Source organism: Hevea brasiliensis, chromosome 1 (genome assembly GCF_030052815.1).
Source record: "Hevea brasiliensis isolate MT/VB/25A 57/8 chromosome 1, ASM3005281v1, whole genome shotgun sequence".
NCBI classification, from domain to species: domain Eukaryota; kingdom Viridiplantae; phylum Streptophyta; class Magnoliopsida; order Malpighiales; family Euphorbiaceae; genus Hevea; species Hevea brasiliensis.
The window spans coordinates 59895747-59921914 of NC_079493.1; the positions used below are offsets into that span (position 1 = coordinate 59895747).

At 33.5% G+C, this 26168-nt stretch overlaps 1 protein-coding gene across 5 annotated transcripts in view; it reads right to left on the reverse strand.

Annotated features, from left to right (window-relative positions):
- Window positions 1-7138: 7138 nt before the first annotated feature.
- The window catches only part of LOC110659337 (lysine-specific demethylase JMJ25), a 34411-nt gene continuing 15381 nt past the window's right edge, over window positions 7139-26168 (reverse strand). For 3 of the 5 annotated variants that reach the window (XM_058145629.1, XM_021817249.2, XM_021817245.2), the window contains exons 12-13: window positions 23445-23506; window positions 7139-7656 (exon numbers count right to left, since the gene is read on the reverse strand). In XM_058145629.1, the coding sequence (XP_058001612.1) occupies window positions 7581-7656; window positions 23445-23506 (138 nt within the window). In that variant the 3' untranslated portion in view covers window positions 7139-7580. Of the gene's footprint in view, window positions 7657-23444; window positions 23507-24114; window positions 24620-26168 lie in introns of those variants that run through there. The other 2 variants (XM_058145626.1, XM_058145623.1) reach the window with 2 other exon arrangements.

The window sequence follows — 26168 nt, forward strand, 5'->3', positions numbered from 1 at the left end:
CCTGGAAATTGACCATTTGGGCAGTAGTTAGTGTTTTGGCTATAACTCACTCAAAACAGGTCCAAATGACCTGAAATTTTTATCATGAATAGTTTAGACATATATCTATAATTCTTATGAAGACACCAAAGCCCAGAAATGGCCAGAAGCAAGCCAAATAGCTTACATAGTTCAGGTACCAAAACTGGTCGAACCAAAAGTGACCTAAAAATGACCTAAAGTTATCATTTTGGTGTATTCTATCCAGCATTGGTTAATTGACCATAACTTGGTCTACACAACTCAGAATGACCTGAAATTTTGCCTCACGTGCAATAAGACATAGACCTACAAGTTTATAGTTTGGACCGAAACCCAAAAACCGAGGAAACTAGGTCATCAGGCTAGGTCAAATTAGTATACCGGAATCTGGCAAATTACAATAAAATGCAATATACTTGAAAATGAATTTGGTAACATATACCAATACTAAAGAGCTATAAAATGTGACATATTGGTAACATTAAACCTAATTCACCTAGAATGCATCGAGAGTCAACATCTTAGGTTGACTAAGGAAATAATAGAATTCAATAAATTAATTATTAAGCCTTATTGTTAGAGACGGTTTAAATGAGTACTGAAACACTTCAAATTGTGTGTTTCAATTAGCAAAGACTCAGGGAAGAGGAAGGAAACACTGAGTCAAGGCCAAGAGACATTTATCAGAGGTTTGTGCACAATAGTTATTTCTTTTGAATTTTTCAATTGAAATGAATTATGACAATTTGTCTATTATTGTTTATATTGCGAAAATTTGTTTGAATGATATTTGATGGATACTTATTGCTTGAAAAACATTGTAAATGGTTTAAAACCACAGCTATCATGTATATTGATTGAATTCCTCGCTAGCTTGTCTAGTGGGACGAATTGACTTTGAATTCCCTCTCTGGCTGAAGTGTTGAGGTGTGTGCCTGTTAAGAACGAATAGGATGAGTACTCATATTATTGCTAGCTAGCTATGTTATTCCTCACTAGCCATCAGCTTTTGGGACGAATTGGACTTTGGAATATGATTAAGCTGTGTGTGTGATTTATTGATATTTATTGTGATATTGTGAAATGGAGTTTAAATTCTTTAACTATGGTTTTAAGTATCCACTATTTATATGATTTATGGCTTATGATTTAAAGTTGCATTTGATAATATTGTGCACCACTGAGACATTAGCTCAGTGATAGCTTTTCATTGCTGTCGTAGGTAAACAGACTGATAGGGCAGCAGACTAGGCTGCTAGTGCTATATTGAGAGTTCATCGGGTATATTAAGTATACCATATTTTGTATTTTGTATTGTAATGTATTTTCACTGTATGTATATATTGTTCTTGGTTTTGAGCAGTTGTAAATTAAAGTTGTAAATTAAAATTATACATTGAAGTTGTAAACTAAATTTGTAAATTATTTTGGCTTGTAAATATTGGGATATATTTCTTTTATCTCGTCTTTTGAAAACACTAGAAAATTATTGTAGATTTGAGTTGGCAAATGTTGAGAAACTTATTGTGTTGATTGGATATTGAAGTTTGAGATTGAGAAAAATATTGGAAGTGTTTTTTTATAAGTTTCTGAAGAACTGTTTTATTCAAAATACAGATAGCACTCTGCCAAAATTTTTACAGAAATTATTAATACTTTAAATGTGTTATCTGGTTTCACTTCAGTTAAAAAAATTTTTTTAACACCTGTAAATAGTGCTCACCACTCTAAAAAGAAGTAAGAAAAGGTTTAAAATCCCTTGTAGTGTATTTAATGGGTTATCAGTAGACGAAGTTGGTAATTCATTAAGTATACTACGAGATCATGTTATACCTTACAGAGGGGTAGGGTGTGACACAAACAGTATTTTCTATTTGTCATGGGCCAAGAGGGCTTGAGCATTTGAGTTTTGGGCCAAAAAAGTCATAGGGTTTTGGGGCAGAAATTGAAGGAAGTTGTCTTTATTCCTTAGGCTGTTTGAGTAGCCATTGTTCCACAGCTTCTAAGGAGGTCTTTTGATGTTTTTGAAATTTGGACTTCCCAAAGCCCTAATGTCTCATGGAATGCTTTACTCCAGAAAGAAATAGATCAACTTGACCAACCTTCAACTTCCCAAACTCCTCCAGAATAACTTTCTCCAAATGACTTGCAAGTTTGGCTTGCAGGCCTTATTAATCAACCCGTAACTTTCTCAAACTGTTTCAACTTCTAAACTTGTTCCTTCAATGGATTTGACTTTAAAATCAAATGAACTACTGGTTTCACAAAACTTTTCTCAAAACTCTGGTTCAGCATTTAACTGGATTTTAAAGGATTCTTATAAAAGTATTTATAAGAAACTAGAATTTGCAATTGAATCAGTTATGGTTATTTAACCATAACTTGAGTTATACAAATCCAAATGATATTATTCAAAAAGGAAAATAAAGAAAAGACATAGAAGAACAACTTCCATAAAGGAAGTAGGGCTAAACAGTGGCCATAAATTACTCAATTTAATATGCAAAGTCAAGACAGTAAAACTGAATCTAAAGAAAGGTTCTTGAAACAAATTATTGACTTATCCCTAAAAAGTCACTACATGCTAAATTATATGAAATAGCTATGTGGGACCTACTTTCCCACTATATATGGACATGAAAATTCTATTACATAATTAATAATGCTTAATTGCCCACAATAAGCCTAGACTTATGTATATAGTTGGATCGATTGATATACCAATTAGGGATTACAAATAGCAGTACTGCCTACATGAAAAGTCATGGACTGACAATATATGTTTGATATGATTTTTACATGAATAATCATTGATTGACAAAATATGTCTGATATGATTTCTAACCACTGGCCTTGTGCCTGACAGACAGTTGTATACAGGATATTTTATGCCTGCCCATTGACCTTGTGCCTGACATGATAGATGCCATTGTGCATAATTGTATTTCTGGCTTTAACAGCCTACCCGCTGGCCTTATGCCTGACATGATAGTTATATACAGGGTAGACATATGGAGGTCTAACCCGTATACTCCCATATATCCAGCATTATAGTCTGTTATAGGTTACTTGGGCATAAATATACTAATATGGCATGAAATACACTGATATGACATGAACTACACTGATATGACATGAAAGATACTGATGTGATTTTAAAGACTCTGACATGAGTTTAAAAAGACAGAGAATGAAATAAATACACAAAAAAGATACTATTAATTAATTTATTCCTAAAGTGCAGTAAAATATGCAAATGACCTAGAATTGTAAAAGTTTATACAAAATTATTATTTATAATTATTTAGTTGAATTTCTTTAAGATTATGCACCACTGAGCAATCTGCTTAGCGCGTTGGATTTTTCATCGCATAGGTACTAGAGACCAGACACAGTAGCCGCCGTAGCAACAGTCGCCACAATAGTACTCTGATTACAGTTATCCAGATCTGCTACAGTCCAGAACTCACCTCAGTAGTGTTTATTTTGGTAGGGCCCAATGTAATTAGGGTTTTGCATTTTGGTTCATGTATAATGAAATGTGTATTAATTCTGAACATTGTAAATAAATGTAATTTATATTTTGGAATTGTAAATAAGTTTGGGAATTTTTGTATATAATTTTCATATGAATGAACTGAATTTCATTTTCTTAAAATGATATGATATGGTACATGAAAAAATGATACAGATATGAAATTGTTTTTAACAGGTAACTATTTGAACCCGCCAAATGCCAATAAAATAGAGGAGGCTCTACCCGGGTTTCCACAGGAATAAATTGTGATAAAAAAAAAATTTACCACATGTTTTCTACAAAGTTTAAAAATTAACAATGGACACGACAGGATAAGATAGGGTGCTCCGACACCGAATGTGCACTTCTTGCTCTATAATACTGTAGCCGGGTGAGGGGTGTTACAAGATTAGTGTATGCTCTAGGGCATATACAACTAATAGTTTGCTTAGCAAACTTCTTGTTTCCAGTGGTCTTAAGGAACCTAAACAAAAAATTCTACAAAAAAAAAAAAGTAGGAGATTGTCATTCTGTGATGATTGCAAAAATAATAATAGATCCTATCAAATGTGCCAAAAATTTTTTGCAATTTTGATTAAGATTAGTGGAGTATAGAATGCAGAAAGTTAGTGTGCAATAGTAGAATTTGTCTCCCTAGGCATGCCAAAAATTATTTTCTGTAAAAACAATTTAGCTGACAAACAACTTGAATGAGGGCATACCAGATACTAAGTGTACCAGCTATGAAATTGCGCTTTTTAACTTCTGAATCAAATGATTGTCAGAATTGATTACATTGAATATAACTTCATCTTTAAATGCAATATGAGTGTGAAAGATAACTAAATTGAAAAGTGAGATTATATTGATTGTTTAAGGAAATTACAAGGCTTGAAAACTAAAATACAACAATTTGGAAATTAAAGATTGTTCAAAATTGAAATTAATAATAAATGTAAATGACAAATTGACTGCTAGAGTTTTAAATTGATTGGACTGATAGACTCTTTGGATTGTTCTTGATTTGTTGATTGATTTGACTGGTTGATTGTTATTGTTGGCTACCCTTTTCACGTTGCTTGCCTTTTAACATTTATAACTCTCTTTGCAAGTATCTAGAAAAGTTTGAAAGATTACATTTTACAGTTGATAGGAGTTACCTATCCACCATCTGCTAGCTCACTCTTGATATTTATCTCAGCTACCTTTATTTACTAAATATGTTAGACTTTTAACTCATTAAACTAATAGAATAAAAGTAAGTAATTAAATTAATTTTATAAAAAAATTAATTTAATTAATTTTATATCTGAAAATAATTATTAAATAAAATTGGTTATTATTGTGTAAACAGAGATAAATATTCATGACTCACATGCTTGCTCTCATCATGCCAAATCAGTTTAAAGGAAACCTTACTTAAATTTTAAAAATTTTAAATATTTACTTCCACTGGGTGTGTGAGTATGAATCCCAACAGTTCTAGCAAGTCTCAGTATTTTACAAACATAAAGGGTTTAATACCTTAAGGAAGAAGCCAAAAACACGCATGGAGTCGGTGCTTATTTGTTAAAGTGAAATGGCAAAAAAAGTTAATATGATGTGCATGTGGATGAAAAATACTAAATCTGTAAATATGGAAGTTGTTTGGACAGAATTTACAAAGTGAAATGAAAATTAAAATGAAATCTAAGGCTAAAGAAAATTATCAACTCTGATCAGCTATATGGATGGTAAACTTCTTCCTTAAAAATTAAAAAAAAAAAAATTAAAAAAAAGGTAAACATTTATATTTACCGGATTTAGCGAAATGCCTAACTCAGCAACAAGCCACCGGTACTAGAGTTCAATTCAATGAACATTGGCGTCAAAAGTATAAAGATCTCATTGAGATAGCAACATAAAAAAGCTAGCTACATATTTAATACATGAGTTAAAGTAAAATATTGAATTCCTGAATTTATAAAAATTATAATAACTAAATATAAATTAATTATATCATTAATAACATAAAAAAAATAAAATAACTTCACTTATTATTGAACGTATATTAAATTTGTTGATTATACTACGTTTTTATAAAATGATAAAGTTACCCTTAATAAAATGATTGTGATCAGTAAAAATTTGAAATCCATTCATCAAAATTAAAAGTACAGCCAGTTTAAGTAAGGCATGTTTTACTCTCTTTTTTTTTTTTTTTAATAAGTCTTCAATGATATGTCTACTTTGTATTTAATTATTATGATTTTTATAAATTTGAGTATTTAATAGTTTACGGTTTGAATTTAGATGTTCAATGTATTAATCCAAATACAGTTAAAGAGTGTAAGCATATATTTCTCAAACATAAGAGCTCCCATAGCGGTTTATGAGTGTTTTAAATTATTTTAACTTAAGAGCTGCCAATTCAATGAATATTGGGCCCCCATACTCCAAGAGCTCATAAAAAAAAATTATGGTGATTTTCCTTTCTTTTTAATTTATGGGTATTTTAAAATATTTTATTTAAAATTTTATATGCACATCGAATACTTTTATTATTCATCTAAAAATACTTTTTATAATTAATTTTATGTCATTTTTCTATTTTAAGAATTTAAAGTTTAGCATAATACTTATTTAATAAAATTTTATTTTAAATTTTAGGTAATATTTATTAAATATGTGATAATTATTTGAAGAATAATATTTAAAATTATTTTAAAAAATTAATAGAACATTTCTCAATTTTATAAGTATATACTCCCTCCTCAACCGGTAACAATATGATAATCATTTGGTTTTTTTCCATGATTCTTTTTTTTTCTTTTTTTTTTAGAATATATTCCATGATCTTTAGTCTGTAGAAATTCTTAAGACATTGCGTATTGAGTGTTCATCTTATTTGATTCCATTTGTATGGAAGAAAGTTTAGATGGGGAACAATTAAATCCAGTTCTTTCATAAAACTGAGATTTTTAATTATAATTTGAATTCAATTCATCTTAATTTTAATTTCTTTTTCTGCTCCCCCAATAGAGAATTATATAGTGAGTATATTTTAATGAGAGGATTAACATAAAATTTCCATATTTACCATCTCCCTACAACAATAACCATATCATAGGGCTAAGATCCATATCAGCTATTAAAATCTCAAGGGACCAAAAGCATTAAGCTGGGCGGAGTTGATTGAATTTTAATATCATTTGTGCAGAAGTTGAAATGGGGATTAAATTTCAATGTTTCAATGCCTATTAAAGTTTTCACCATTTGATTTCATTTATAGAAATTGAAGTGGCCAGCAAATAAATGTGATGCTTTTAGGGATCAAAAGTCCTCTAGCCACAAACCAAACATAAAATCTCTCCTTTGCAATACCAAGTTTGCAGACCAAAATTAAGTCTTCAATTATATTATTAGTATGCAGTTGTAATCTACCACACTAAAGTGAAATGAAGAAAATGAAGCATCAAACATGAGGCAACCTTTCTAAATCGCAACTCTAATCTTGCACTTGGGTCTCTCTCAATTCTATCTACAAAATTTATATAGTAATTAAGCCTGCTCCAGAATAACCTTCATGATGAATTGGCTAAACCAAACAAAGCAATGATGTTAGCAATAATTTCTCATTATATAGTTTATAAAACCCAAATAAATACATTGCATTTATCTAGTGTAGCTCGTAAAAAAACATTTTGTCCCATGTTCCACTTCCTTGAGAAATAGACTGCACAATTCATCCTTGGCTCAATTGTTCCCACAAGAAAGAAAATCTTCAGCATAACTAGAGATTTAGACAGGTAAGATTTATAATAATGATTTATATGCTAAACAAAATATTTCTAACAGTTAAGACGATTTGTTCCCATGGTTGCCTAAATTGCTTGTCGTTTTCGTAGCCTAAAGGACGAGTTTCTGGTGGCATGGGTAAACTACAAACCAAAGAACAGTAGATCAAAGAGCATTAGCATAATACTAAGGAACAACCATCTGCCAGAAGCAAGGATATAATACAATGCTGCTGCAATAAGGGCATAGATAACGAGCATGTGTATCACCCTAATGATTTTCGTTTCTTCCTTCTCTGTTTCTTTGCAGTTGCCTTTTCCTCATTTTCTGTTTTCTTTGGCCTGAAAATCAAGGAGTTCAGTCGGTTAATTCAACTAAAATGTTGGGAACACCACCAGGACTTCAGGGCAAATCCTAATAATAATAGTAACTGAAAACTTCAAAGCTTTCTTCTTAACTGTCGTCTTTGCATGAGTGAATTTAGAAGGCTCATAGGCAAAAGAAAACCCTGAGACCTTGAGATGAAACCTATATTAATGATAACGTACAACTGCAAGATTCCAGCTGACCATATTGAAACATTATCCGATTGAAACTACATTATCCGTTCATATTTGTGAGAGTTTCAACATCAAGCTATTGCTTGCAACTGTCAGCTCATGCCTAATTTACCACAATTTAACTCAAATATCTTAATCAAACTAGTACAAACATATTCAATTTTCATTTTAACACCAAAGTACCTAACACAACAATTCACAAGATGTCAGCAAATTTTATGTCCAAATACAGACAATAAGGCTACAAATAAACAGTCCTCACTTCATTTAATTTGTTATGTATACAAGCCTTGCTTAAGCTCACTTTTAGAGCATATAAGGTTGGTCTCAAATACAATTAATCTATCAATTGAGAAGAAATGAGAACTCATAATTGCAGAGAATTAATCAAGTTGGTCTCTTATGGTATTTTTTTTTTTTAATATTTTGCACAAAATGGACAAGCATACAACTAGTTTAACAAATGAGCAAAATGAACAAGCTTGTGATGGGTGAAAAATACATAGTTCATACTCATGAGTTGACTCATTTATAAGCTCCTGAGCTAATTCCTACAAACACTCATTAATAATTTTATTTATACTCTTGGTTCTCTGATTATTTAGTTATAACATATCTACAAATACTTGTTTAAAATTACTTACTGAAGGCAAATTATATAGAAACTATAATTACTATCAACTTTATTTGCTCTTGGCCTACAGAAGTTACACATTTTGTACATAATAATATTAAAAAGAACAAATATGTGAGTAGTTTGTTACATCTAAAATTTATTCCAAAAGATAATAAATTGTTTAGGCTCATGGCTCCTGAGCCAAAATTTGAGTATTTTCATATTTGGCTTGGCTAAAGAGACCATCCCTCTTGACAACAAAACAATTTTGCCTAATGGCAGAGATAAGAAATTGATAGCAGAAAGATTAAAAGATAAAAATCTTGTGGGCAAAACAACCAAGGCTGGTGGAGAGGAAGAAGCTACTATTCTATTACATACAACATTATCTGCATCAGTTGACAAAGAGAAAGCACAAGAAGGGTTGTCAAAGCTCTCTAGTGGGGTTATTGTTCTTAAGGTTTGGAGGGCTAGCAAGGCGGAAGATTTTCTTTTTGAGTATTTTGTTCAGTAGCAATTTAGTCAAAAGCGAAGCCTTGCAACATAATCTTCAGCTGAGAAGGAAAGAGGTGGATTGGTGATTTCTTGATTTCTATGGAGGATGAATGGAAAATATTAAGGTAAAGAAATAAATCCATCTCATATGCTGCAGAGGAAAAAAAAATTCACTTCAACATTTTAATTCTTTCTTTCTGGTTATTTTCTGCTACAATATATGGTCATTTTCTGGATATGGAAGCAACAGTTTTACAGTCAAAATAACAAGGAAACTACTGATATATGGGGATGTGTTCATCTTCCAATTCAAGATTTTGGTCTTTCCTTTCAATGTTACAGCTGCAGCTGCCCTTATTCATTCTCGAGGGCAATAATGATTTCAAGAAGTGGGGAATTTTATGGATACTAATAAGTAAAGGGCTATAATTGTATGGTAAAGAGAATAGAACAAGACGATATAATTGAGATGAGCTGGATGAGGTAGTTAGATAAGTCAAATAGTTGTTAGAGTAGCGGGAACAGTTAGGCAAGAGGAAGTCGTATAAATATTTGCTAAGGGCTGTAACTAAGACTTCAATATTTTAGTCAATTCTCCTCTCTAATTCTCTTTATTCTCTTCTCTATAAGTTTTATTTTCTCTCTATCTTCCTTCTCCTATTTCCTTCCCCTTTCTTTCTCTATTTCTCTCTAATTTATGCTCATCTCTAGAATGGAAAATCCCGTTTCATAACACTCTCATGCCCTCTTCATTTGGTCTATGCCTCTTTATAAGGTTCTATACGCTCCTCTACTATGCATCATCGTAAGCATCACCAGTTGGCAATTCATCCAAAATTCCCTCTAACAAACTTGATTCCCTTCTGGAACGTCCTGCCAGCTTGGTATTTCCAGAATGCTATGAATTTCCCATTTTCTTCAAATGTAGACACTTAATATTAATGGGCCATTATTCAATTCTTATGGCCCATCTTCTTTGTTTGATCCATAACACACATCTACATATGCTACCTAGTACAGCTACCAATGTGTTTTGTCATCTCCTCCCCCTCCCCGGCCCCCCCAAGGCCAGCAGCCTAGCATTGGCAAGCTAAGCGTGGGGTAGAATGCAAAGTTTGAAACACGGCTATGTCTAACATCATCAACAGACCTATTGTAAAAATATTAGCTAGTTCTGCATTGACAGGATCAAACTGAATGAGAATGTCACCACAAAGGACTTGTTCATGAACAAGAAGTCAATCTCTAAATGTTTAATGTGGGCATGTTGATCGGATTTTTGGCTAAATACGTGACTCAAAATATTGTCACAATATACCTCAACTGGTTGCCAAATAATGGCATGTAACTCATGTCACAAGGATTGAAGCCCACTTCCTTCAAAAGCAATAGCAAACAATGCACGATATGCAACTTCAACACTATTTTGGGACAAATGGCATGCAACTCATGTCACAAGGATTGAAGCCCACTTCCTTCAAAAGCAATAGCAAACAATGCACGATATTCAACTTCAACACTATTTTGGGACACAATAGGTTCTTTCTTGGCAACACGAGACACATGATTATGTCCTAAAAACACTCAATGACCCATAGTTGAATGCCTAGTATTAGGACAACCAGTCCAATAGACATCACTAAACACCATCACAGTGGCCACCTTGACAGAATAGAGTTGCATGATATTATGGAAAGTCATCGAATTAGCAATATATTTGTATTCCAAGTTAGTCGAGCATAATTATAGGGATTTGTGTAGTATAATTATAGGAAGTAATAGGGTATATATTTGCACTCAAATTACTCTAAAATAAATGAGAATTATTTTCTTTTCATGGTATCAAAGCTAAAGCGACTCGAGGCTCTTTTTTTTTTTCGGTTCTATTTAAAACTTGTGTGTGAAGAAGGGCTACCATGCTAGGTCACTATTCTTATTCTAGAGTGACTTTTCTTTCTCACCACCACCTTAGGAAGGTAGATTGGTGGCCAATTGGCCCATGCACAAAGTCCAATGACATGACTCTCAATAGGTGGCCTTCATGCGCCACGTCAGGAATTTAGCGTTGCCCCACGCATTAGCGAGTGAGGGCACACCCAATGACAAGTCATGCTCCTGCTTCTCCCTCTGGCGTCAACTTGGCTATTCTAGCTCTTTAGTGACAATTTTCGTTGCATTTGGTCATTTCCAAACTCTATGTGATAAGATATATTTTTTGGTAAATTGGTAAGGTGTTATAGTTCTATTTTTACATAACTTGCCTTAGAGATCTGTTTTAAGACCGTTTGTGTTAAGCATCGACTTTGGTATTACTTGGAAGCAAAGGTGAGCTAGCAAAGCAACAAAAGTTGACGGAATGGTTTTGCAAGGGGTAAACATTCAGGTAACCGAACTGAATTTTCATCTAGTTGAATTGTTAATTGATTCTAAAAATATTAACCGAGCTGATTCGGAATTGTGAGAATCGATATTAACCAAAACAAAAAATATTTAGACGATTATCGATTATAACCGAAATAATAAAAATATATAATATATATTTTATAATATTAATTATTTAATGAAATATAATTAAAATATATTTATAACCCTTTTTATTTATTAAAAATAATAAATATGATTTAATATTAATAAAATAATAATTATAAATTAAATATTATTATAAAATCATATAAATAACAATTATAAATAATATAATATTAATAAATTTATAATTAATATATTAATTAATAGAAATTCGGTTATTTCGCTGACCAAATCAAAGGCAGTCGAACCGAAAATCGAAAATTTTTATTATTACTAACTAAAAATTGAACCGAACCAAACTTACTCTTATTGAAATAATTCATCAGTTCAATTTGATTACTCGATTATAACCGAATAATGCACACCCTTAGGTTCTGCAGCCACATGGAAAGGATATAGAGGATCCTAGGTATTCCAGTGCAAAAGTGGCATCTACACTGAAAGTTCCTTTAAAGAAAAAACATTAGTGTACAAATTCATATAACAAGAATCATAAAGAGAGAATTTTGAAATGAAATTAAAATTTGGTTTTAGCCATTTTCAAGCATAGTATTGTGATTTGAGTTTTGACAAACCAATAACCATGGTTAAGTCCGTTAGCTAAGAAGGTACAAATTTCCCAACGCCATTAATAGTTGTTGATGTAGCATATTTTTCTACCCACCACATCACAACCACATCATCATATATTAACAGCATTGGAGTATTTGTAACTTTTGTACCAACATACTTAACCATATGTTACTGGTTTGTCAAAACACAAACCACAAGACTCTACTTGAAAATGGCGCAAAACCAAAGTTCTTTTTTATACTTTCCCCTTATATTTTTACACAAAGATTGAACTATAAGAACATCAAGAAGGAATTAGAACTTGGAGTACATCAAACTTTATTTCCAATGTAAGTAATAGTACTATTACCATTTTCAGTTGAGTCAAACCTTTAGATAATGATCAAGAGTTTAGGACACCTGGATCATTAGTCAAGTGATGCATTGTTCAATATCAAAATTCCATATAGTCGACATTGCGGTCGATTCCTAAGATGCATACAAGGATAAGTTGCTTTAGAAATTATAGATTGAACTCGACTATTGCAAATAGATATTGATTGTGATAAAACTACTCAATTTTGACATTAGATAGGTCATTCGCCCAAAAATGAAAGAGCGAAAGATTAATTGGACCACTAAATCCATTGATTATTTGATAGGGATATGGAATAGAACCTAGAAAATCCTAAAGAATCCTAGGGGAATTTGTATTAGAAAGGATGAGATGCTGGGAGCATGTGATGGCAACTGGATGAGAGGGTAAAGAAGAGTACAAATAGGTGGTGACATCTGCTAGCAGGGCATGCTTTTAGAATCTGGTATTTCTCTGGTTCAGAAGGGCAGAGCCTTCTTTACATGGGACTGAGTCCTGGAGGTTGTTTATCAACCATTTATCTTTCTTGTTTCTTTGCTATTTTGTCAATTTGTATTCTTGTGGTAATTTTGAAGAATTGAGGAAGGAACAAGCAGTGAAATTGTGAAACACTAGTTGTAAAGGCATTCTACCATTGCTTATTAAATACATATTCCTTTCCTTCAATTCCTTTCAATCAATTTCACGTTCCCAAAGTTCCTAACTCTATCAATTGGTTTGACCTGCTGAATTCCTCCACTCTTTGTGAATGCCAAACATGAAATTGGATTCCAACATTGATACGATAGAGTTGAACATGGAAACATTTCACGAAAACCTAGCTATCTACCATAATGAGCTGGATAAAAAAAAATTCAATAGAATCAAAAATCTACTTATCAAGTTGATATGGAAGGAAGTAAAGATGGGCATGAGGAAGCTATCGAACAATATCTTAAGCATCAATCATCTAATAATGATCTATTGACCAACTCATAGTGAAGCTCAAAACTATCACGAAAAGAATAGAAATTCCCAAATTCAAAGAAGATCCTGAGGTTGGCTTGTTTGTAAAGAGCAATGCTTTGCAACACACAACACCCATGAGACTGAGGATCTATTTTGTTTGGAATAGCATGGAGGGAGACCCTCACTAATGGTTTTTTGGGTTTCGATAGCAATTCCCTAATCCTTCGTGGGAACATTTCAAATTACAGTTCTGAAAGCAATTTGGTGAAGCTAACAATGGCAACTCTGATGAATCGTCAATGAACAATTAATTCGTTCAATGATGAGAGATTACTAAAGGTTCGATCTCCAATGCAACACAAGTACTGGAGCCAATTGAAGTTAATTGCCGAAGTTATGAGACTACCGAACTCAAGAGATCTCGAGGGGCTGTTACGATTGCCTGATGTGCGTCGCACAAAGAAATTCATCAAGGGCATTGACCAAGATTGTTTAGATGGGGCGTCGTTGAGAGCTTTATATGGCTCTCTATTTAGCAAGCGGATAAGGAAGATGATGGATGAGATTGGGCTAGGGCTGCAAACATATTTGCTAAGTTGAGGCTAAGTGCTTCTAATGGGCTAAGCCACTTAGCCTACAAGAAGGCCCAATTTACACCAAGTCACATTATTTCCTGTTGAGAAGGAAAAGAGTTTTTATTTCAGTGTGTATTTGCCTTGTACATTCTTCCTATTTATATACAACAATCCTGAATACAGAAGAGGAAGATACCTATAAGAAAGGAAAGAAGAAATACAATACAATACAATCCCTTTAATTTAGGGATTTACAATCTAGTAGGATTCCAACAATCTCCCTCAAGTTGATTCATGTATGTTACACATGCCCAACTTACAAACTAGAGTATGAAATATTTTGCTATTCAAACGTTTAGTAAACACATTAGCCACTTGTTCTTTGGAAGTCACATAAGAGACACTTAAAGACCCATTAGCTATTTTCTCTTTTATAAAGTATCGATCAATCTCTAAATGTTTATTCCAATCATGTTGAACTAGGTTATGAACTATGCTGATAACAGCTTTGTTGTCGCAAAATAAGGACAAATTGTTTATTTCTAATAATTGCATTTCCTCCATCAATTTCCGCAACCACAATAGCTCACATATATCTTATGCCATGGCTTTATATTTTGCCTCTGCATTAGATCTTGTTGTTACATTCTGCTTCTTGCTTCTCCAAGTGACTAAATTGCCACCAACAAAACTATAATAACATGATGTCGATCGCCTATCATCAAGAGATCCAGTCCCATCTACATTTATAAAAGCTTTTATCTGGAGATGGCCATGCTTTGAAAAAAGAAATCCCTTTGCAGGTGCAGATTTTAAATACCGCAAAATACGAAAGAAAGCTTCTAAGTGAGATTTTCAAAGATCATGCATATACTAGCTCACCAAGCTCATAGCATAAGCTATGTCTGGTCTAGTATGAGAGAGAAATCAATCTACCAACTTATCTCTAATATCTTCCTATGACAACTGCCTCCCTAATTCCAGCTTGTGATTAGCTTCAATAGGAGATTATGCCGATTTACAGCCTAATATGTTTGTCTCATCTAAGAGGTCTAATATGTACTTTCTTGGAGAAATAAAAATCCCTCTGTCTGAATTGGTAACTTCTATTCCAAGTAAGTATCTTAATCTACCCAAGTCTTTAATCTCAAATTCTTGAGCCAATCGCTCCTTTAGATGAGCAATCTCTTCTTTATCATCTCCTATCACCACTATATCAATATAAACAATGAGCAAGGTGATCTTACCTCTACGGTGTTTCAAGAATAGGGTATGATCAGCATTGCTTTGATAAAACCCAAAGGAAATCATGCCCTTACTAAATCTATCAAAACATGCTCTTGGTGACTGCTGCAAGCCATATAGTGCCTTTTTCAATCTACAGGCTTTCCCTTTGTTCTTCTCACTCTCAAATCCTAGAGGGATCTCCATATATACTTCTTTCAAATCTTCATGCAAAAAAACATTCTTCACATCAAACTACTATAGGTCTCATTCAAGGTTTCAGCGCATGATAGCAAGATCCTGATTGCATTCATTTTAGCAACAGGTGCAAAAGTCTATTGATAATCAACCCAGAGGAAGAGTAATAAGATCTCATATCTCATTTTTTACCAAAACCTTCATCTCTTCTACCATAGCTGCCTTCCAATTTGGATCAAGGTATGCTTCTTTCCAATCCTGTGGGATAGAAACAGAAAAAACAGACAAGACAAAAGCTCTATAGGAAGGAGAAAAAGAATCATAGGAAACAAACTTGGATATAAAATGTTTAGTGCAAATCCTACTCCTTTTCTGAGAGCAACGCGTATATCTAGATCATCAACAGAAGTGTTAGGAGTGTCAAAAGAAGGAGACTCACCACAAAATTCTCCAGGCTCAAAACGTTCAGGAGCTGAATCTAGAGGTTCTAACTGATTATTCATATCATGCTCAATGAATATATCTGTCTTATTCCGACGAGTGCAAGTTCTTACAATCTATTCAATCTCCCTTTGGTTTGAGGCTGGGGTTGAGGAATTGATGGTGATGGTTGGTTCTTATTCTCATCCTCAATGCTATGATTGGTTTCAAAATACATCTCCCCCTGAAGAGGCAAAATAGAAGCCTCTTCCTTATTATGCTCCCTCTGAAGAGGTGGCTGAAAATAAGATTCATATTACTTAAAAGTAACATCCATACTTACAAAATATTCCCTAGAAGGAGGATGATAACACTTATAACCCTTTTGAGTGCTAGAATAACCCACAAACATACTATAGGTCTCATTCAAGGTTTCAGCACATGATAGCAAGATCCTGATTGCATTCATTTTAGCAACAGGTGCAAAAGTCTATTGATAATCAACCCAGAGGAAGAGTAATAAGATCTCATATCTCATTTTTTGCCAAAACCTTCATCTCTTCTACCATAGCTGCCTTCCAATTTGGATCAAGGTATGCTTCTTTCCAATCCTGTGGGATAGAAACAAAAAAAACAGACAAGACAAAAGCTCTATAGGAAGGAGAAAAAGAATCATAGGAAACAAACTTGGATATAAAATGTTTAGTGCAAATCCTACTCCTTTTCTGAGAGCAACGCGTATATCTAGATCATCAATAGAAGTATTAGGAGTGTCAAAAGAAGGAGACTCACCACATAATTCTCCAGGCTCAAAACGTTCAGGAGCTGAATCCAGAGGTTCTAACTGATTATTCATATCATGCTCAATGGATATATTTGTCTTATTCCGACGAGTGCAAGTTCTTAAATCCAATCTATTCAATCTCCCTTTGGTTTGAGGCTGGGGTTGAGGAATTGATGGTGATGGTTGGTTCTTATTCTCATCCTCAATGCTATGATTGGTTTCAAAATACATCTCCCCCTGAAGAGGCAAAATAGAAGCCTCTTCCTTATCATGCTCCCTCTGAAGAGGTGGTTGAAAATAAGATTCATATTACTTAAAAGTAACATCCATACTTACAAAATATTCCCTAGAAGGAGGATGATAACACTTATAACCCTTTTGAGTGCTAGAATAACCCACAAACACATTTTTTAGCCCTAAGTTCTAGTTTCCCAACATTTGATCGATGAACAAAGCAAACATACTCAAAAACCTTTGGAGGAATAATATATTAATTCGTACCCTAAAAACTTCCAAAGTACTCTTAAAGTTTAGTATGTGAAGGGGCATTCGATTATAAGATATGCTGCAGTAAGAATAGCATCCCCCAATATGATGTGTGAAGGTTCATTGTAAACATGAGTGATCGAGCCGCTTCAAGTAAATGACTATTTTTCCTTTCAGATACTCTATTTTGTACACTTGTATTCACACAACTAGTTTAATGTAGGATTCCATGAGACTCTAAATAAGACTGAAAGACTTTGTTCATATACTCTATCCCATTGTCAGTTTTTAAAATTTTGAACTGTGCATTAAATTGAGTGCAAATCATCTTACGAAATTGCTAAAAATAAGAAAAAACTTTATATTTAGATTTCATCAAATAAACCCAATTCAATCTAGTGCAATAGTCAACAAAAGTGACAAACCATCTATAACCAGATAAAAAGGTTATTTGAGCAGGACCCCATACATCATAAAAAGAATCAAAGTTTTATTATTTATTGAAGGATAAGAATTCGTGTGTTTGGCAAGTTCACAAGCACCACAAACTAAAACTAATTTGCATTGTTCAAACAAAATAGGATATAACCTTTCCAAGGTTGAAAAAGAAAGATGTCCTATTCTCTTATGCCTTGAATGATCTCCTGATTAGCTCTTATTGAATTTCCTACCAAAGCTTTGGGGTTTGAGAAACTATTACTGTCATCCAGCAAATACAAGTCATCTTGCAATCTACCATTGTCAATCATTCTCCTTGTTTTCAATTCCTCAAACACATAATGGGTAGGAAAAAATTCAACTTTGCAATTAAAAGCTTCAGTAATAGAGCTAACAGATAAGAGATTAATAGGAAAACTGGACACATGCAAAACTGAAACAAGATTAATAGTAGGAGTGCACTCAACAGAACCTGTTCCAAAGATATTAACAAAGGATCTGTCCACTATGTGGACTTTTTCTTTTCTTGAACATGGAGAATAGGTTGTAAATTTATTTGAAAAACCTGTCATGTGCTTGTTTGCTCCGGAATCTATAACCCAAAGAGACTTTTCAAGATTAGTAAGAAAATTTTACCTGATTTAACAAAATTAGAAGAGTCAACTGCGGCAGTTTTAGATTCCAGCTATGACAGCAAACGGCTCAGGGACTGTTCCAGTGGTGGTAGTAGGAGTATTGTTTTTAGAAAAATCCAATGTCCCCTAAACATTTGTTTGTGCATGTGCTGAGCTCATCCGTTTACCTCCACGCCCTTTTGATGGGTGACTATGTAGCTTCCAACAATGTTCCTTAGAACGCCTTGATTTTCCACAGTAATCATAGTGTGAATGATACTTATCTGATGAACCATGTGATTGTTCTTGAGAGGAAACAACTACTAACCCTGCCTTGTTAGTAGGTAAAGATTGGATCATGACACTTCTCCTGTTTTCCTCCTGCTGTACATATGAATAAGTTTGCCTTAGGGAAGGCATGGGATCCTTACCAAGCACTTGGACCCAAATCTGATCATACTCTATGTTTAATCCGGCAAGAAAGTCATAGATCTATTTTTTCTCAATTAATTTTTGGAATTTAACAGCATCAGTAGTACAAGTTGCTTGAAAGCCTTGGTAATAGTCTAGTTCCTGCCACAAACCACTTAATTCAACAAAGTATTGAGCAATGGTCATCTCACCTTATTTTATGTTATGAACCTTGTTCCGTATCTCATAGATCTGTGCATCATTGCCCATTTGAAAATAAGTTTGGGATGCAACATTCCAAATAGCCACAGCATTATCCAAAAGCAAATATTCATGGGCTATTTGTGGTTACATTGAATTAATTAGCTAAGACATCACTAGGGAATTCTATGATTCCCACTGGCTACAAGTAGAACCACTCGCTTTTGTCTCCAATGATATATCCATGTAGCCCTCTAACCTTAATAAACAGTGAACAAAATCTCGACCATGCAAGATAATTAGTACCATCAAGCTTTACGGGGGCTAATTTGTAACGAGGGGTTATCACTCATAGGAATCATCTTTGTTTCAGTAAATTCACTTTTTCCATTAGCCATATTAAAGAATCAAGCCAAAAAAAAGGAAACGTGGTAGCAAAAAAATCAAAGTAGCAGCAGTAAAGAGGAAAAAGTAAACCCAAGAATCAAAAGTGCAAACCAAGGTGGGAAACCAACTGGACATAGGCGCAAAGACCTAGGGAGATTGTCGAGCAAGAAATCGGCCAGAAAAAACCCCCAAAGATAGCAACACGCGCCAGAGCATGGGATCGATGTTGGAACTTACGGCGACGCATGTGACCACACGCAACATCGGACAGTGAAGATTTTTTCAGGAACAAGCCGATCGACAGGCTCTTTTTCCTCCGTCAGGAGTGGTGTAGTACAACTCCTTGGTGGCTGGTGCCTATAATTTTATCTTAGCAACCCTAATACTATTTGTAAGAAACACACGCCAAAATTAATGGCAAAGCTCTGATACCATGTTGAGAAGGAAAAGAGTTTTTTATTTCAATGTGTATTTGCCTTGTATACTCTTCCTATTTATATACAATCCTAAATACAAAAGAAGAAAATACCAATAAGAAAGGAAAGACGAAATACAATACAATAGAATCCCTTTAATTTAGGGATTTACGATCTACAATCCCTTTAATTTAGAGATTTACAATCTAGTAGGATTCCAACATTTCCTAAGGCCACCTCCAAAACCTCCCCACATAATCCCAAGAAAGCTTTGAAAATCTATTTCTCCTTCACCATCGACAGTATTTCTACTTCCCTCTTCGCCAATATCTCAGTTCCCTTTCACCAAACGATACGCCTCTCAACAACAGTACCAACTTACTGTCAATAGGATGCCGAAAGTCATGGTAGAGTGGCAACCAACGAAGATCATCAATGCCCAATTCATCCAAATGGAGCTTCCATTGTTTTCTATGATAGATTTTCTCAATCAAATACAATGATATTGAGGGATTTGTTTCTCCAGAGCAAGGTATGAGAGATTTATTCCTTCCAATTTTATTGGTGATACAGAGTGAATCGACATCATTCTAGAAACCAAAGTGGCATGTAATTTCAGCCTCTTGCATTATATAAAACAGTAAAGCTATTTAAATCATTTCTATTATTTTTACTCCATTTTGTGATATATGAGTAGTATAGTGGTTGAGTCTCAAATAATACTCCTGCTTTTAGTTCAAGACCTATTTTATATATATATATTAATTGGTCCAGTGGCTAAAAAAATATCAATTTTATGCACATATTCCTTAGATTTGGCTCACATTAAAAGTGATTATTGGGTTTTTAAACACATGTAGAAATTTCAGATGTGACATGAAATGTGTTTGTGCTCAACCTGCGTATACAAATATTTTTACAAGTGTCTACAAGCTAGGGAATGTTCATTCTCAAACACGCTTTTTCACCACTTAAGGGTTTGAATCATCAAGTGAATTAAGAGAGCCAGCTAATGTGAATTTCACTTATGGGATTTTAGGCCAAAGTAAAGGGCGACCAAAGCAATAAGGGAATAAAGATGTTGCCAATATTGTTTTTTTGTTGCAACAGAATGAGGCACATCGAATTGCCTTTAATAGATGAGAAAGTGAGTGGGGCCACTGCTGGAAAGGACACAAATGTTGGGATGAACTAGATTGATCTTCCCGATGAGAAAGGGGTGAATGTGCTAGATAGACCATGACTTGAATTACCCCTTTTGTGTCTACAATATATATAGCCTTGAGGACAAGGCTATTTTTGAGGGGGTGGTATTGATAAGGAGTGAAATAGAGCCTGGAAAATCCTAGAGAATTCTAGGGTAATTTGTAACAGAATGATGAGGTGTTGGGAGTATGTGATGACATCTGGATGAGAGGGTAAAGAAGTGTATAAATAGGAGATGGCATCTGCTAGCAGGCATGTTTTGTGCGAAGCGTCAGAATGCGAAAATGCAGTGTAGAAGGTGCCAGAAGATAATAGGGCCTGTGTTATGAGTTACACAGCTCGTCTTATAAGTTACACGGCCCGTGTTCCTTAAGAAACAAAATTACACGGCCCGTGTAATGTTTTGTGCCCTAGAAACTTCAAAAATTCAAGCGGCGGTGAGTTACATGGGGCAACACCGTGTAAACCAAAGCAATTACATGACCCTTGCAATTCTCAGTGACAGAAAATCAAACCCAACCTCTCACGATTCCTGACTATTCCTGATGGTTTTCTAAGGCCTCTAGTACTCTAAAACAAGTGCTTTTCACCAAATATAAATACTATAATTCAGGGTTTCATGAAGGATTGACTTTTTACATTCAAGAGAGCACTTTATCCTTGAGAAAAGGCAAGAGAAAAGATGAGATCTACAAGATTGCTAGAAGAGATTTTCAAGTGAAGTTCCAAAGTCCAAAGCTACAATTCTACATCTGGGTTCTTTTATTCTATTTTATTTTCATATCTTTCTCATTTTATAAACTTTATTCAAGTGTGAACCCCTAACTCTGGAATGTTTTAATTAGTTGATATTCAAGTTTAGTTAGTTATTGTAGATTTTATTTCATTTAATTTAAATTTACTTACAATTTTTCTACAATTCAATCGTCCAGATAATTGAAATTGTTGTGTAGTTTGGTACTCAACATGGTTCTCGTGAAAACGATACTCACTCATCACTTTATTACTTGTTAATGATCCATGCACTTGCAGGATTTTGCACAACAATTTGATTTATTAAAGATACTTGGCATTAGCATGATTATGAAAGGGAATTTTAATCTCAAGCCAAGTTTCACAAGCTGTCATGCTTTTCCCAAGTTTAAGAATACATTTCAAAACTTTAAAAGAAAAAGTTGCATGAATCCTAAAGATAATTCTATGTCAACTTGCTGCCAGAAAGAATAAGCAGCATGGGGATGGATTTGGGGAAAGATTTGACCTACAACATCAACAATAAAGGGAAAAGGACAAGAAAACCATCGACATGATAAACAACTTTGTGACAGTGTAGAATATTTGTAAACAAGGTCTTCCAAAACAAGAAACTAGGAAATTCTAGGGCTTCTAGGATATCATTTCTAATATTATTAATATCAAAAACTAGTGAGAGGTTGTGTTTGGAGCTAAAAGAGAAGAAAAGGAAGAAGAGGAAGATGTGAAAGAGGAACTTGGGTTATTTTGATGCTTGATTCTAGAGACATATTTGTGACTCTAGAGAGAAAGGAAGGAGATCAATTGGTAATAAAGGTCGAAAATAAAGGTTGTGTTTAAGGAGGACTGATGTGAAGCCATAGAGTAGAATCCACATATGCATTGATGAAAAGAAAGCAGTCAAATAGAAAAAGAGGGGCAAAAAATTAGGCAGAAATGGGATTTCAAATGAGAGGAAATTTAGATATCAGTTGCCAACTTTGATACCATTGAAAAGAGTGATTTCCGATCATTAATTCAACTTTGATACCATTGAAAAGAGTGATTTCCGATCATTAATTAGGGTTATCACTCGGATATATTTATAAGAAAGTACTCTTAAGTATTACAAGAAGTCATTTGTAGAGCCACAATCATACTATAACTATACATCTACACAGGCTGCCTAGTACAATTACTAACATGTTCTATCCCATATGCTCATTTTCCTCAACTCAACTCAACTAAGCCTTTATCCCAAAAATTTAGGATCGGCTATATGAATTCGCTTTCTCCATTCTAAATTGGGTTAAATCCTCAAAAATTTATAATGCTTCTAGGTCATGTTGCACTACTCTCCTCCAAGTCAATTTAGGTCTACCCTTTTTTTTCTATCCTCTAACCCAATGTGCTCTACTTGTCTAACTGGAGCCTCTGTATGTTTACGCTTCACATGACCAAACCACCTCAATCTCCCTTCTCTCAACTTATCTTCAATTGGCACCACTCCTACCTTTTCTCTAATACTCTCATTACAGACTTTATCTAGTCTAGTATGGCCATTCATCCACCTTAACATTCTCATCTCTGCAACTCTTATCTTAGACGCATACGACTTCTTCAGTGCTCAACACTCACTATCATATAACATAGCCGGTCGTATACTCATATAACACTCACTACCATATGCTCATTTTCTACTCTCAAAAAAACCCATACATACATGCATATATATATATACAATCATTTTCCATTTATTACACATCGTACCTTATCAACCAAGAAAAATCAAAACACAAGTAATTAAAAGTTGCATCATCTAATATTGTTAATACCAGAAAACATTTCCTCGTGATAGTTTTATAGTTGATGGTTTAGTGGAAAAAAAAAAATTGAGTACGAAGCAAGCCAAATCAAGACATAAGAATTAATTTGTAAGTTAGCTTTTATCATTGGCTACTCACTCTCCACCATGCTCCAAAACTTCCACAGCCCAATCCATAGAATAAAGACACATTTTCTTCACCTGTTTCAAAAAACCAAATTTGGAACAAGTCAACTAATTACTAAAACAAGATAACTGAAATGACAAAAAAAAAAAAAACTATGCAAAAATATTTGGACTTAGGTTACAAGCATTATGGTGCCATAAGCAGAACATTCCACATATGATGTTGGATGGCACAGTTGAGACGAAACTAAACAAGAAAAGGGTGCAGAATGTGGCTATGCAACAATAAAAATTCAAAGGATCCTAGTGGTCCAATCTAACAGTTTGGTTTTACTATGATATTTATTATACTTTTTTTTTTTTTGTTCATATGTTATGGATAGTGTTTTAATTAACGAAATGAAAATCTACAAAGATCCATTCCTTTGTGTCAAGGAATTCTTTGAATGAGTAGATTGTGTTCAGTTAGCTTGAAATTGCTTTCTTATCATAATTATCAGTTTTGTAATTTTTGTATCACAATTGGTTAGCATCAAATTAATTTCTTATTGTAATTATCTCTTTTCTTTTCTTTCTTTATAGTCAAATTTAAATATACTTTTTTATTATTGCTTTTTTTAATTAAAACCTGAATTTAGTATAAAGATTAAAAAAAAAAAAAAGCAAAACAGCAAGTCAACCAAGAGTTACCAAAGCTCTTCTTGTTTATGGGATTAAAATGATAATTTGGGATCTTCTTGTTTGACTAATGGCAATTTGAGAGTATTTTTGGACAGGACTGATAAATAAATGGTTTCAAAACATAGCAATGGTCTATTTCGTAATATTACTTGAGTTATTAAGAAAAGCAATGTTTTAAATATATTTTTTAGAAACCATTAAAATTTGATTTTAATAAATTTGAAAAGTTTTAGCTATAAGAATTTCAAAACATCAATTTCAAACTACATTTTTCAACATCTAAAAGGGTATTTTCCCAAAAAAGCAATTTCTCCCTCAATCCCAACAAAAACAACAGCTAAGCCTTAATCCCAAGCAGTATCTAAACTGTTTCAAATTAAAGAAGTGGGGACTAAACAATAATTATGAACATAGTTACTAGATTAGCTCACCCCCATGGGTTCCACGATCTAGGTCACACATTCCAATTCGTAGAATGTTTGCATCCAAATCACTAAGAGATGTAATCTGGGTCACAAAAAGAGGGGTTTCAAAGAAGTAGAACAAGAATGAAAGAAACAATGAGCAAGAGTAGCATCTAAGCATAGGAACTAGGAAGAGAAGAAGAAGAAAACACGAGAGGAGAAGAAAATGGTACTCTTGATTTTCTTTTTTATTTTTAACCATTAGACGGTTAGGTAAGAGATGTTTGACTAATTGACTTATTAAATGAGAGTTTCTACGAAATATAAACTTTAATAATTACTAATTATTTTTTTAATCATTTAAAATTGTATTATTTTTAACAATTAATAATAATAACAATAAATGGCTTTTAAATATTTAATTATATGTATGCTGAAAACTTATCATTTAATTAATCAATTAATTATATTAAATCAATATTTCTAATTTTGATATAAATATATCATGCTAAATAAAATTAAAAAATAAATTGTGCCACATAAAAATAATTCATGTACCAAATAAATATAACTTGCATACCATGAACCAAATTAGCGTACCAAGTATATCCCTACGTACCATATATTTAATTAACTGGCGTATCATGTTCCCATACCACGATCCAAGGGGTACCGCATTCCAAGTAACTATGATCATGATCAAACCTCTAGGGTCATTTTGTAAAGGTAATAGATAAAAATTAATTTTCTTGACAACTTTTTGCTTCTCATTTGAAATAAAAATTCATACTTTTATGAACTAGTTTGCTTATTATTATTTCTGTTCATAGAAAATCAAAATCTGTTAGAAAGGATCTTCATGAAAGCAAGACAAAAAGTTGAATTTCTATACAAGTCTGCAAATTATTTGCAATGCAGTTAGAATTTCTCTTGTATATTTGACTAAAGAAGTCCTTTGTGAGACTAAGATTTGAAAGACAGGCCATTGGCATTGTTCAGGACAGCTAAGATTTGAAAGACGGGCCAATGGCATTGTTCAGGACAGCTATTCACATTAGAGTCCAGTTTCAGCATCAAATCTTATTCAGTCCGACTACAATACCAATTAAAACTTAAATTTCTCATAATACAAAGAGATTAGAATTTAAGCCATACATGCCCTCTGCTGATCACTGACTAACCGTACAATCAGTATTTCAAAGCTATACTACAAACTATGGAAATAAAATAACAGCTACACTACCAAATAATGGAAGTACAAGAACTTCTCTTTTCCACTGTGACGCTAGATGAAGAAAAAAAAACTGCATACTAGACCAAAGAGATTACTAGACTGAAGCACATATGAGAGAGGAAAGTGACTGCTATGATAACCATTGTTTGGTATATTGATAGTATAAGTATTGTTCATGGTCGGTTCCAGTCATGGTGTGACTGCATAATCAGTCATCTCTCCTTTTTTTGTCTTCTTTTTTGTTTGTGTTCTGTTTTTTCTCGAGGAAGAAAAAAAGAATTTAGCTACTAATTAAAAACCTAGAACAACGAACTAGCTAACTGGAATACGAGAGGATGTTCTCCTTTTGGGATTCTGTTGCAGGTGACAAGCCAAGAGGGGTCACCAAACTTGGGCGACGTCACTAGGAGGAGATCCG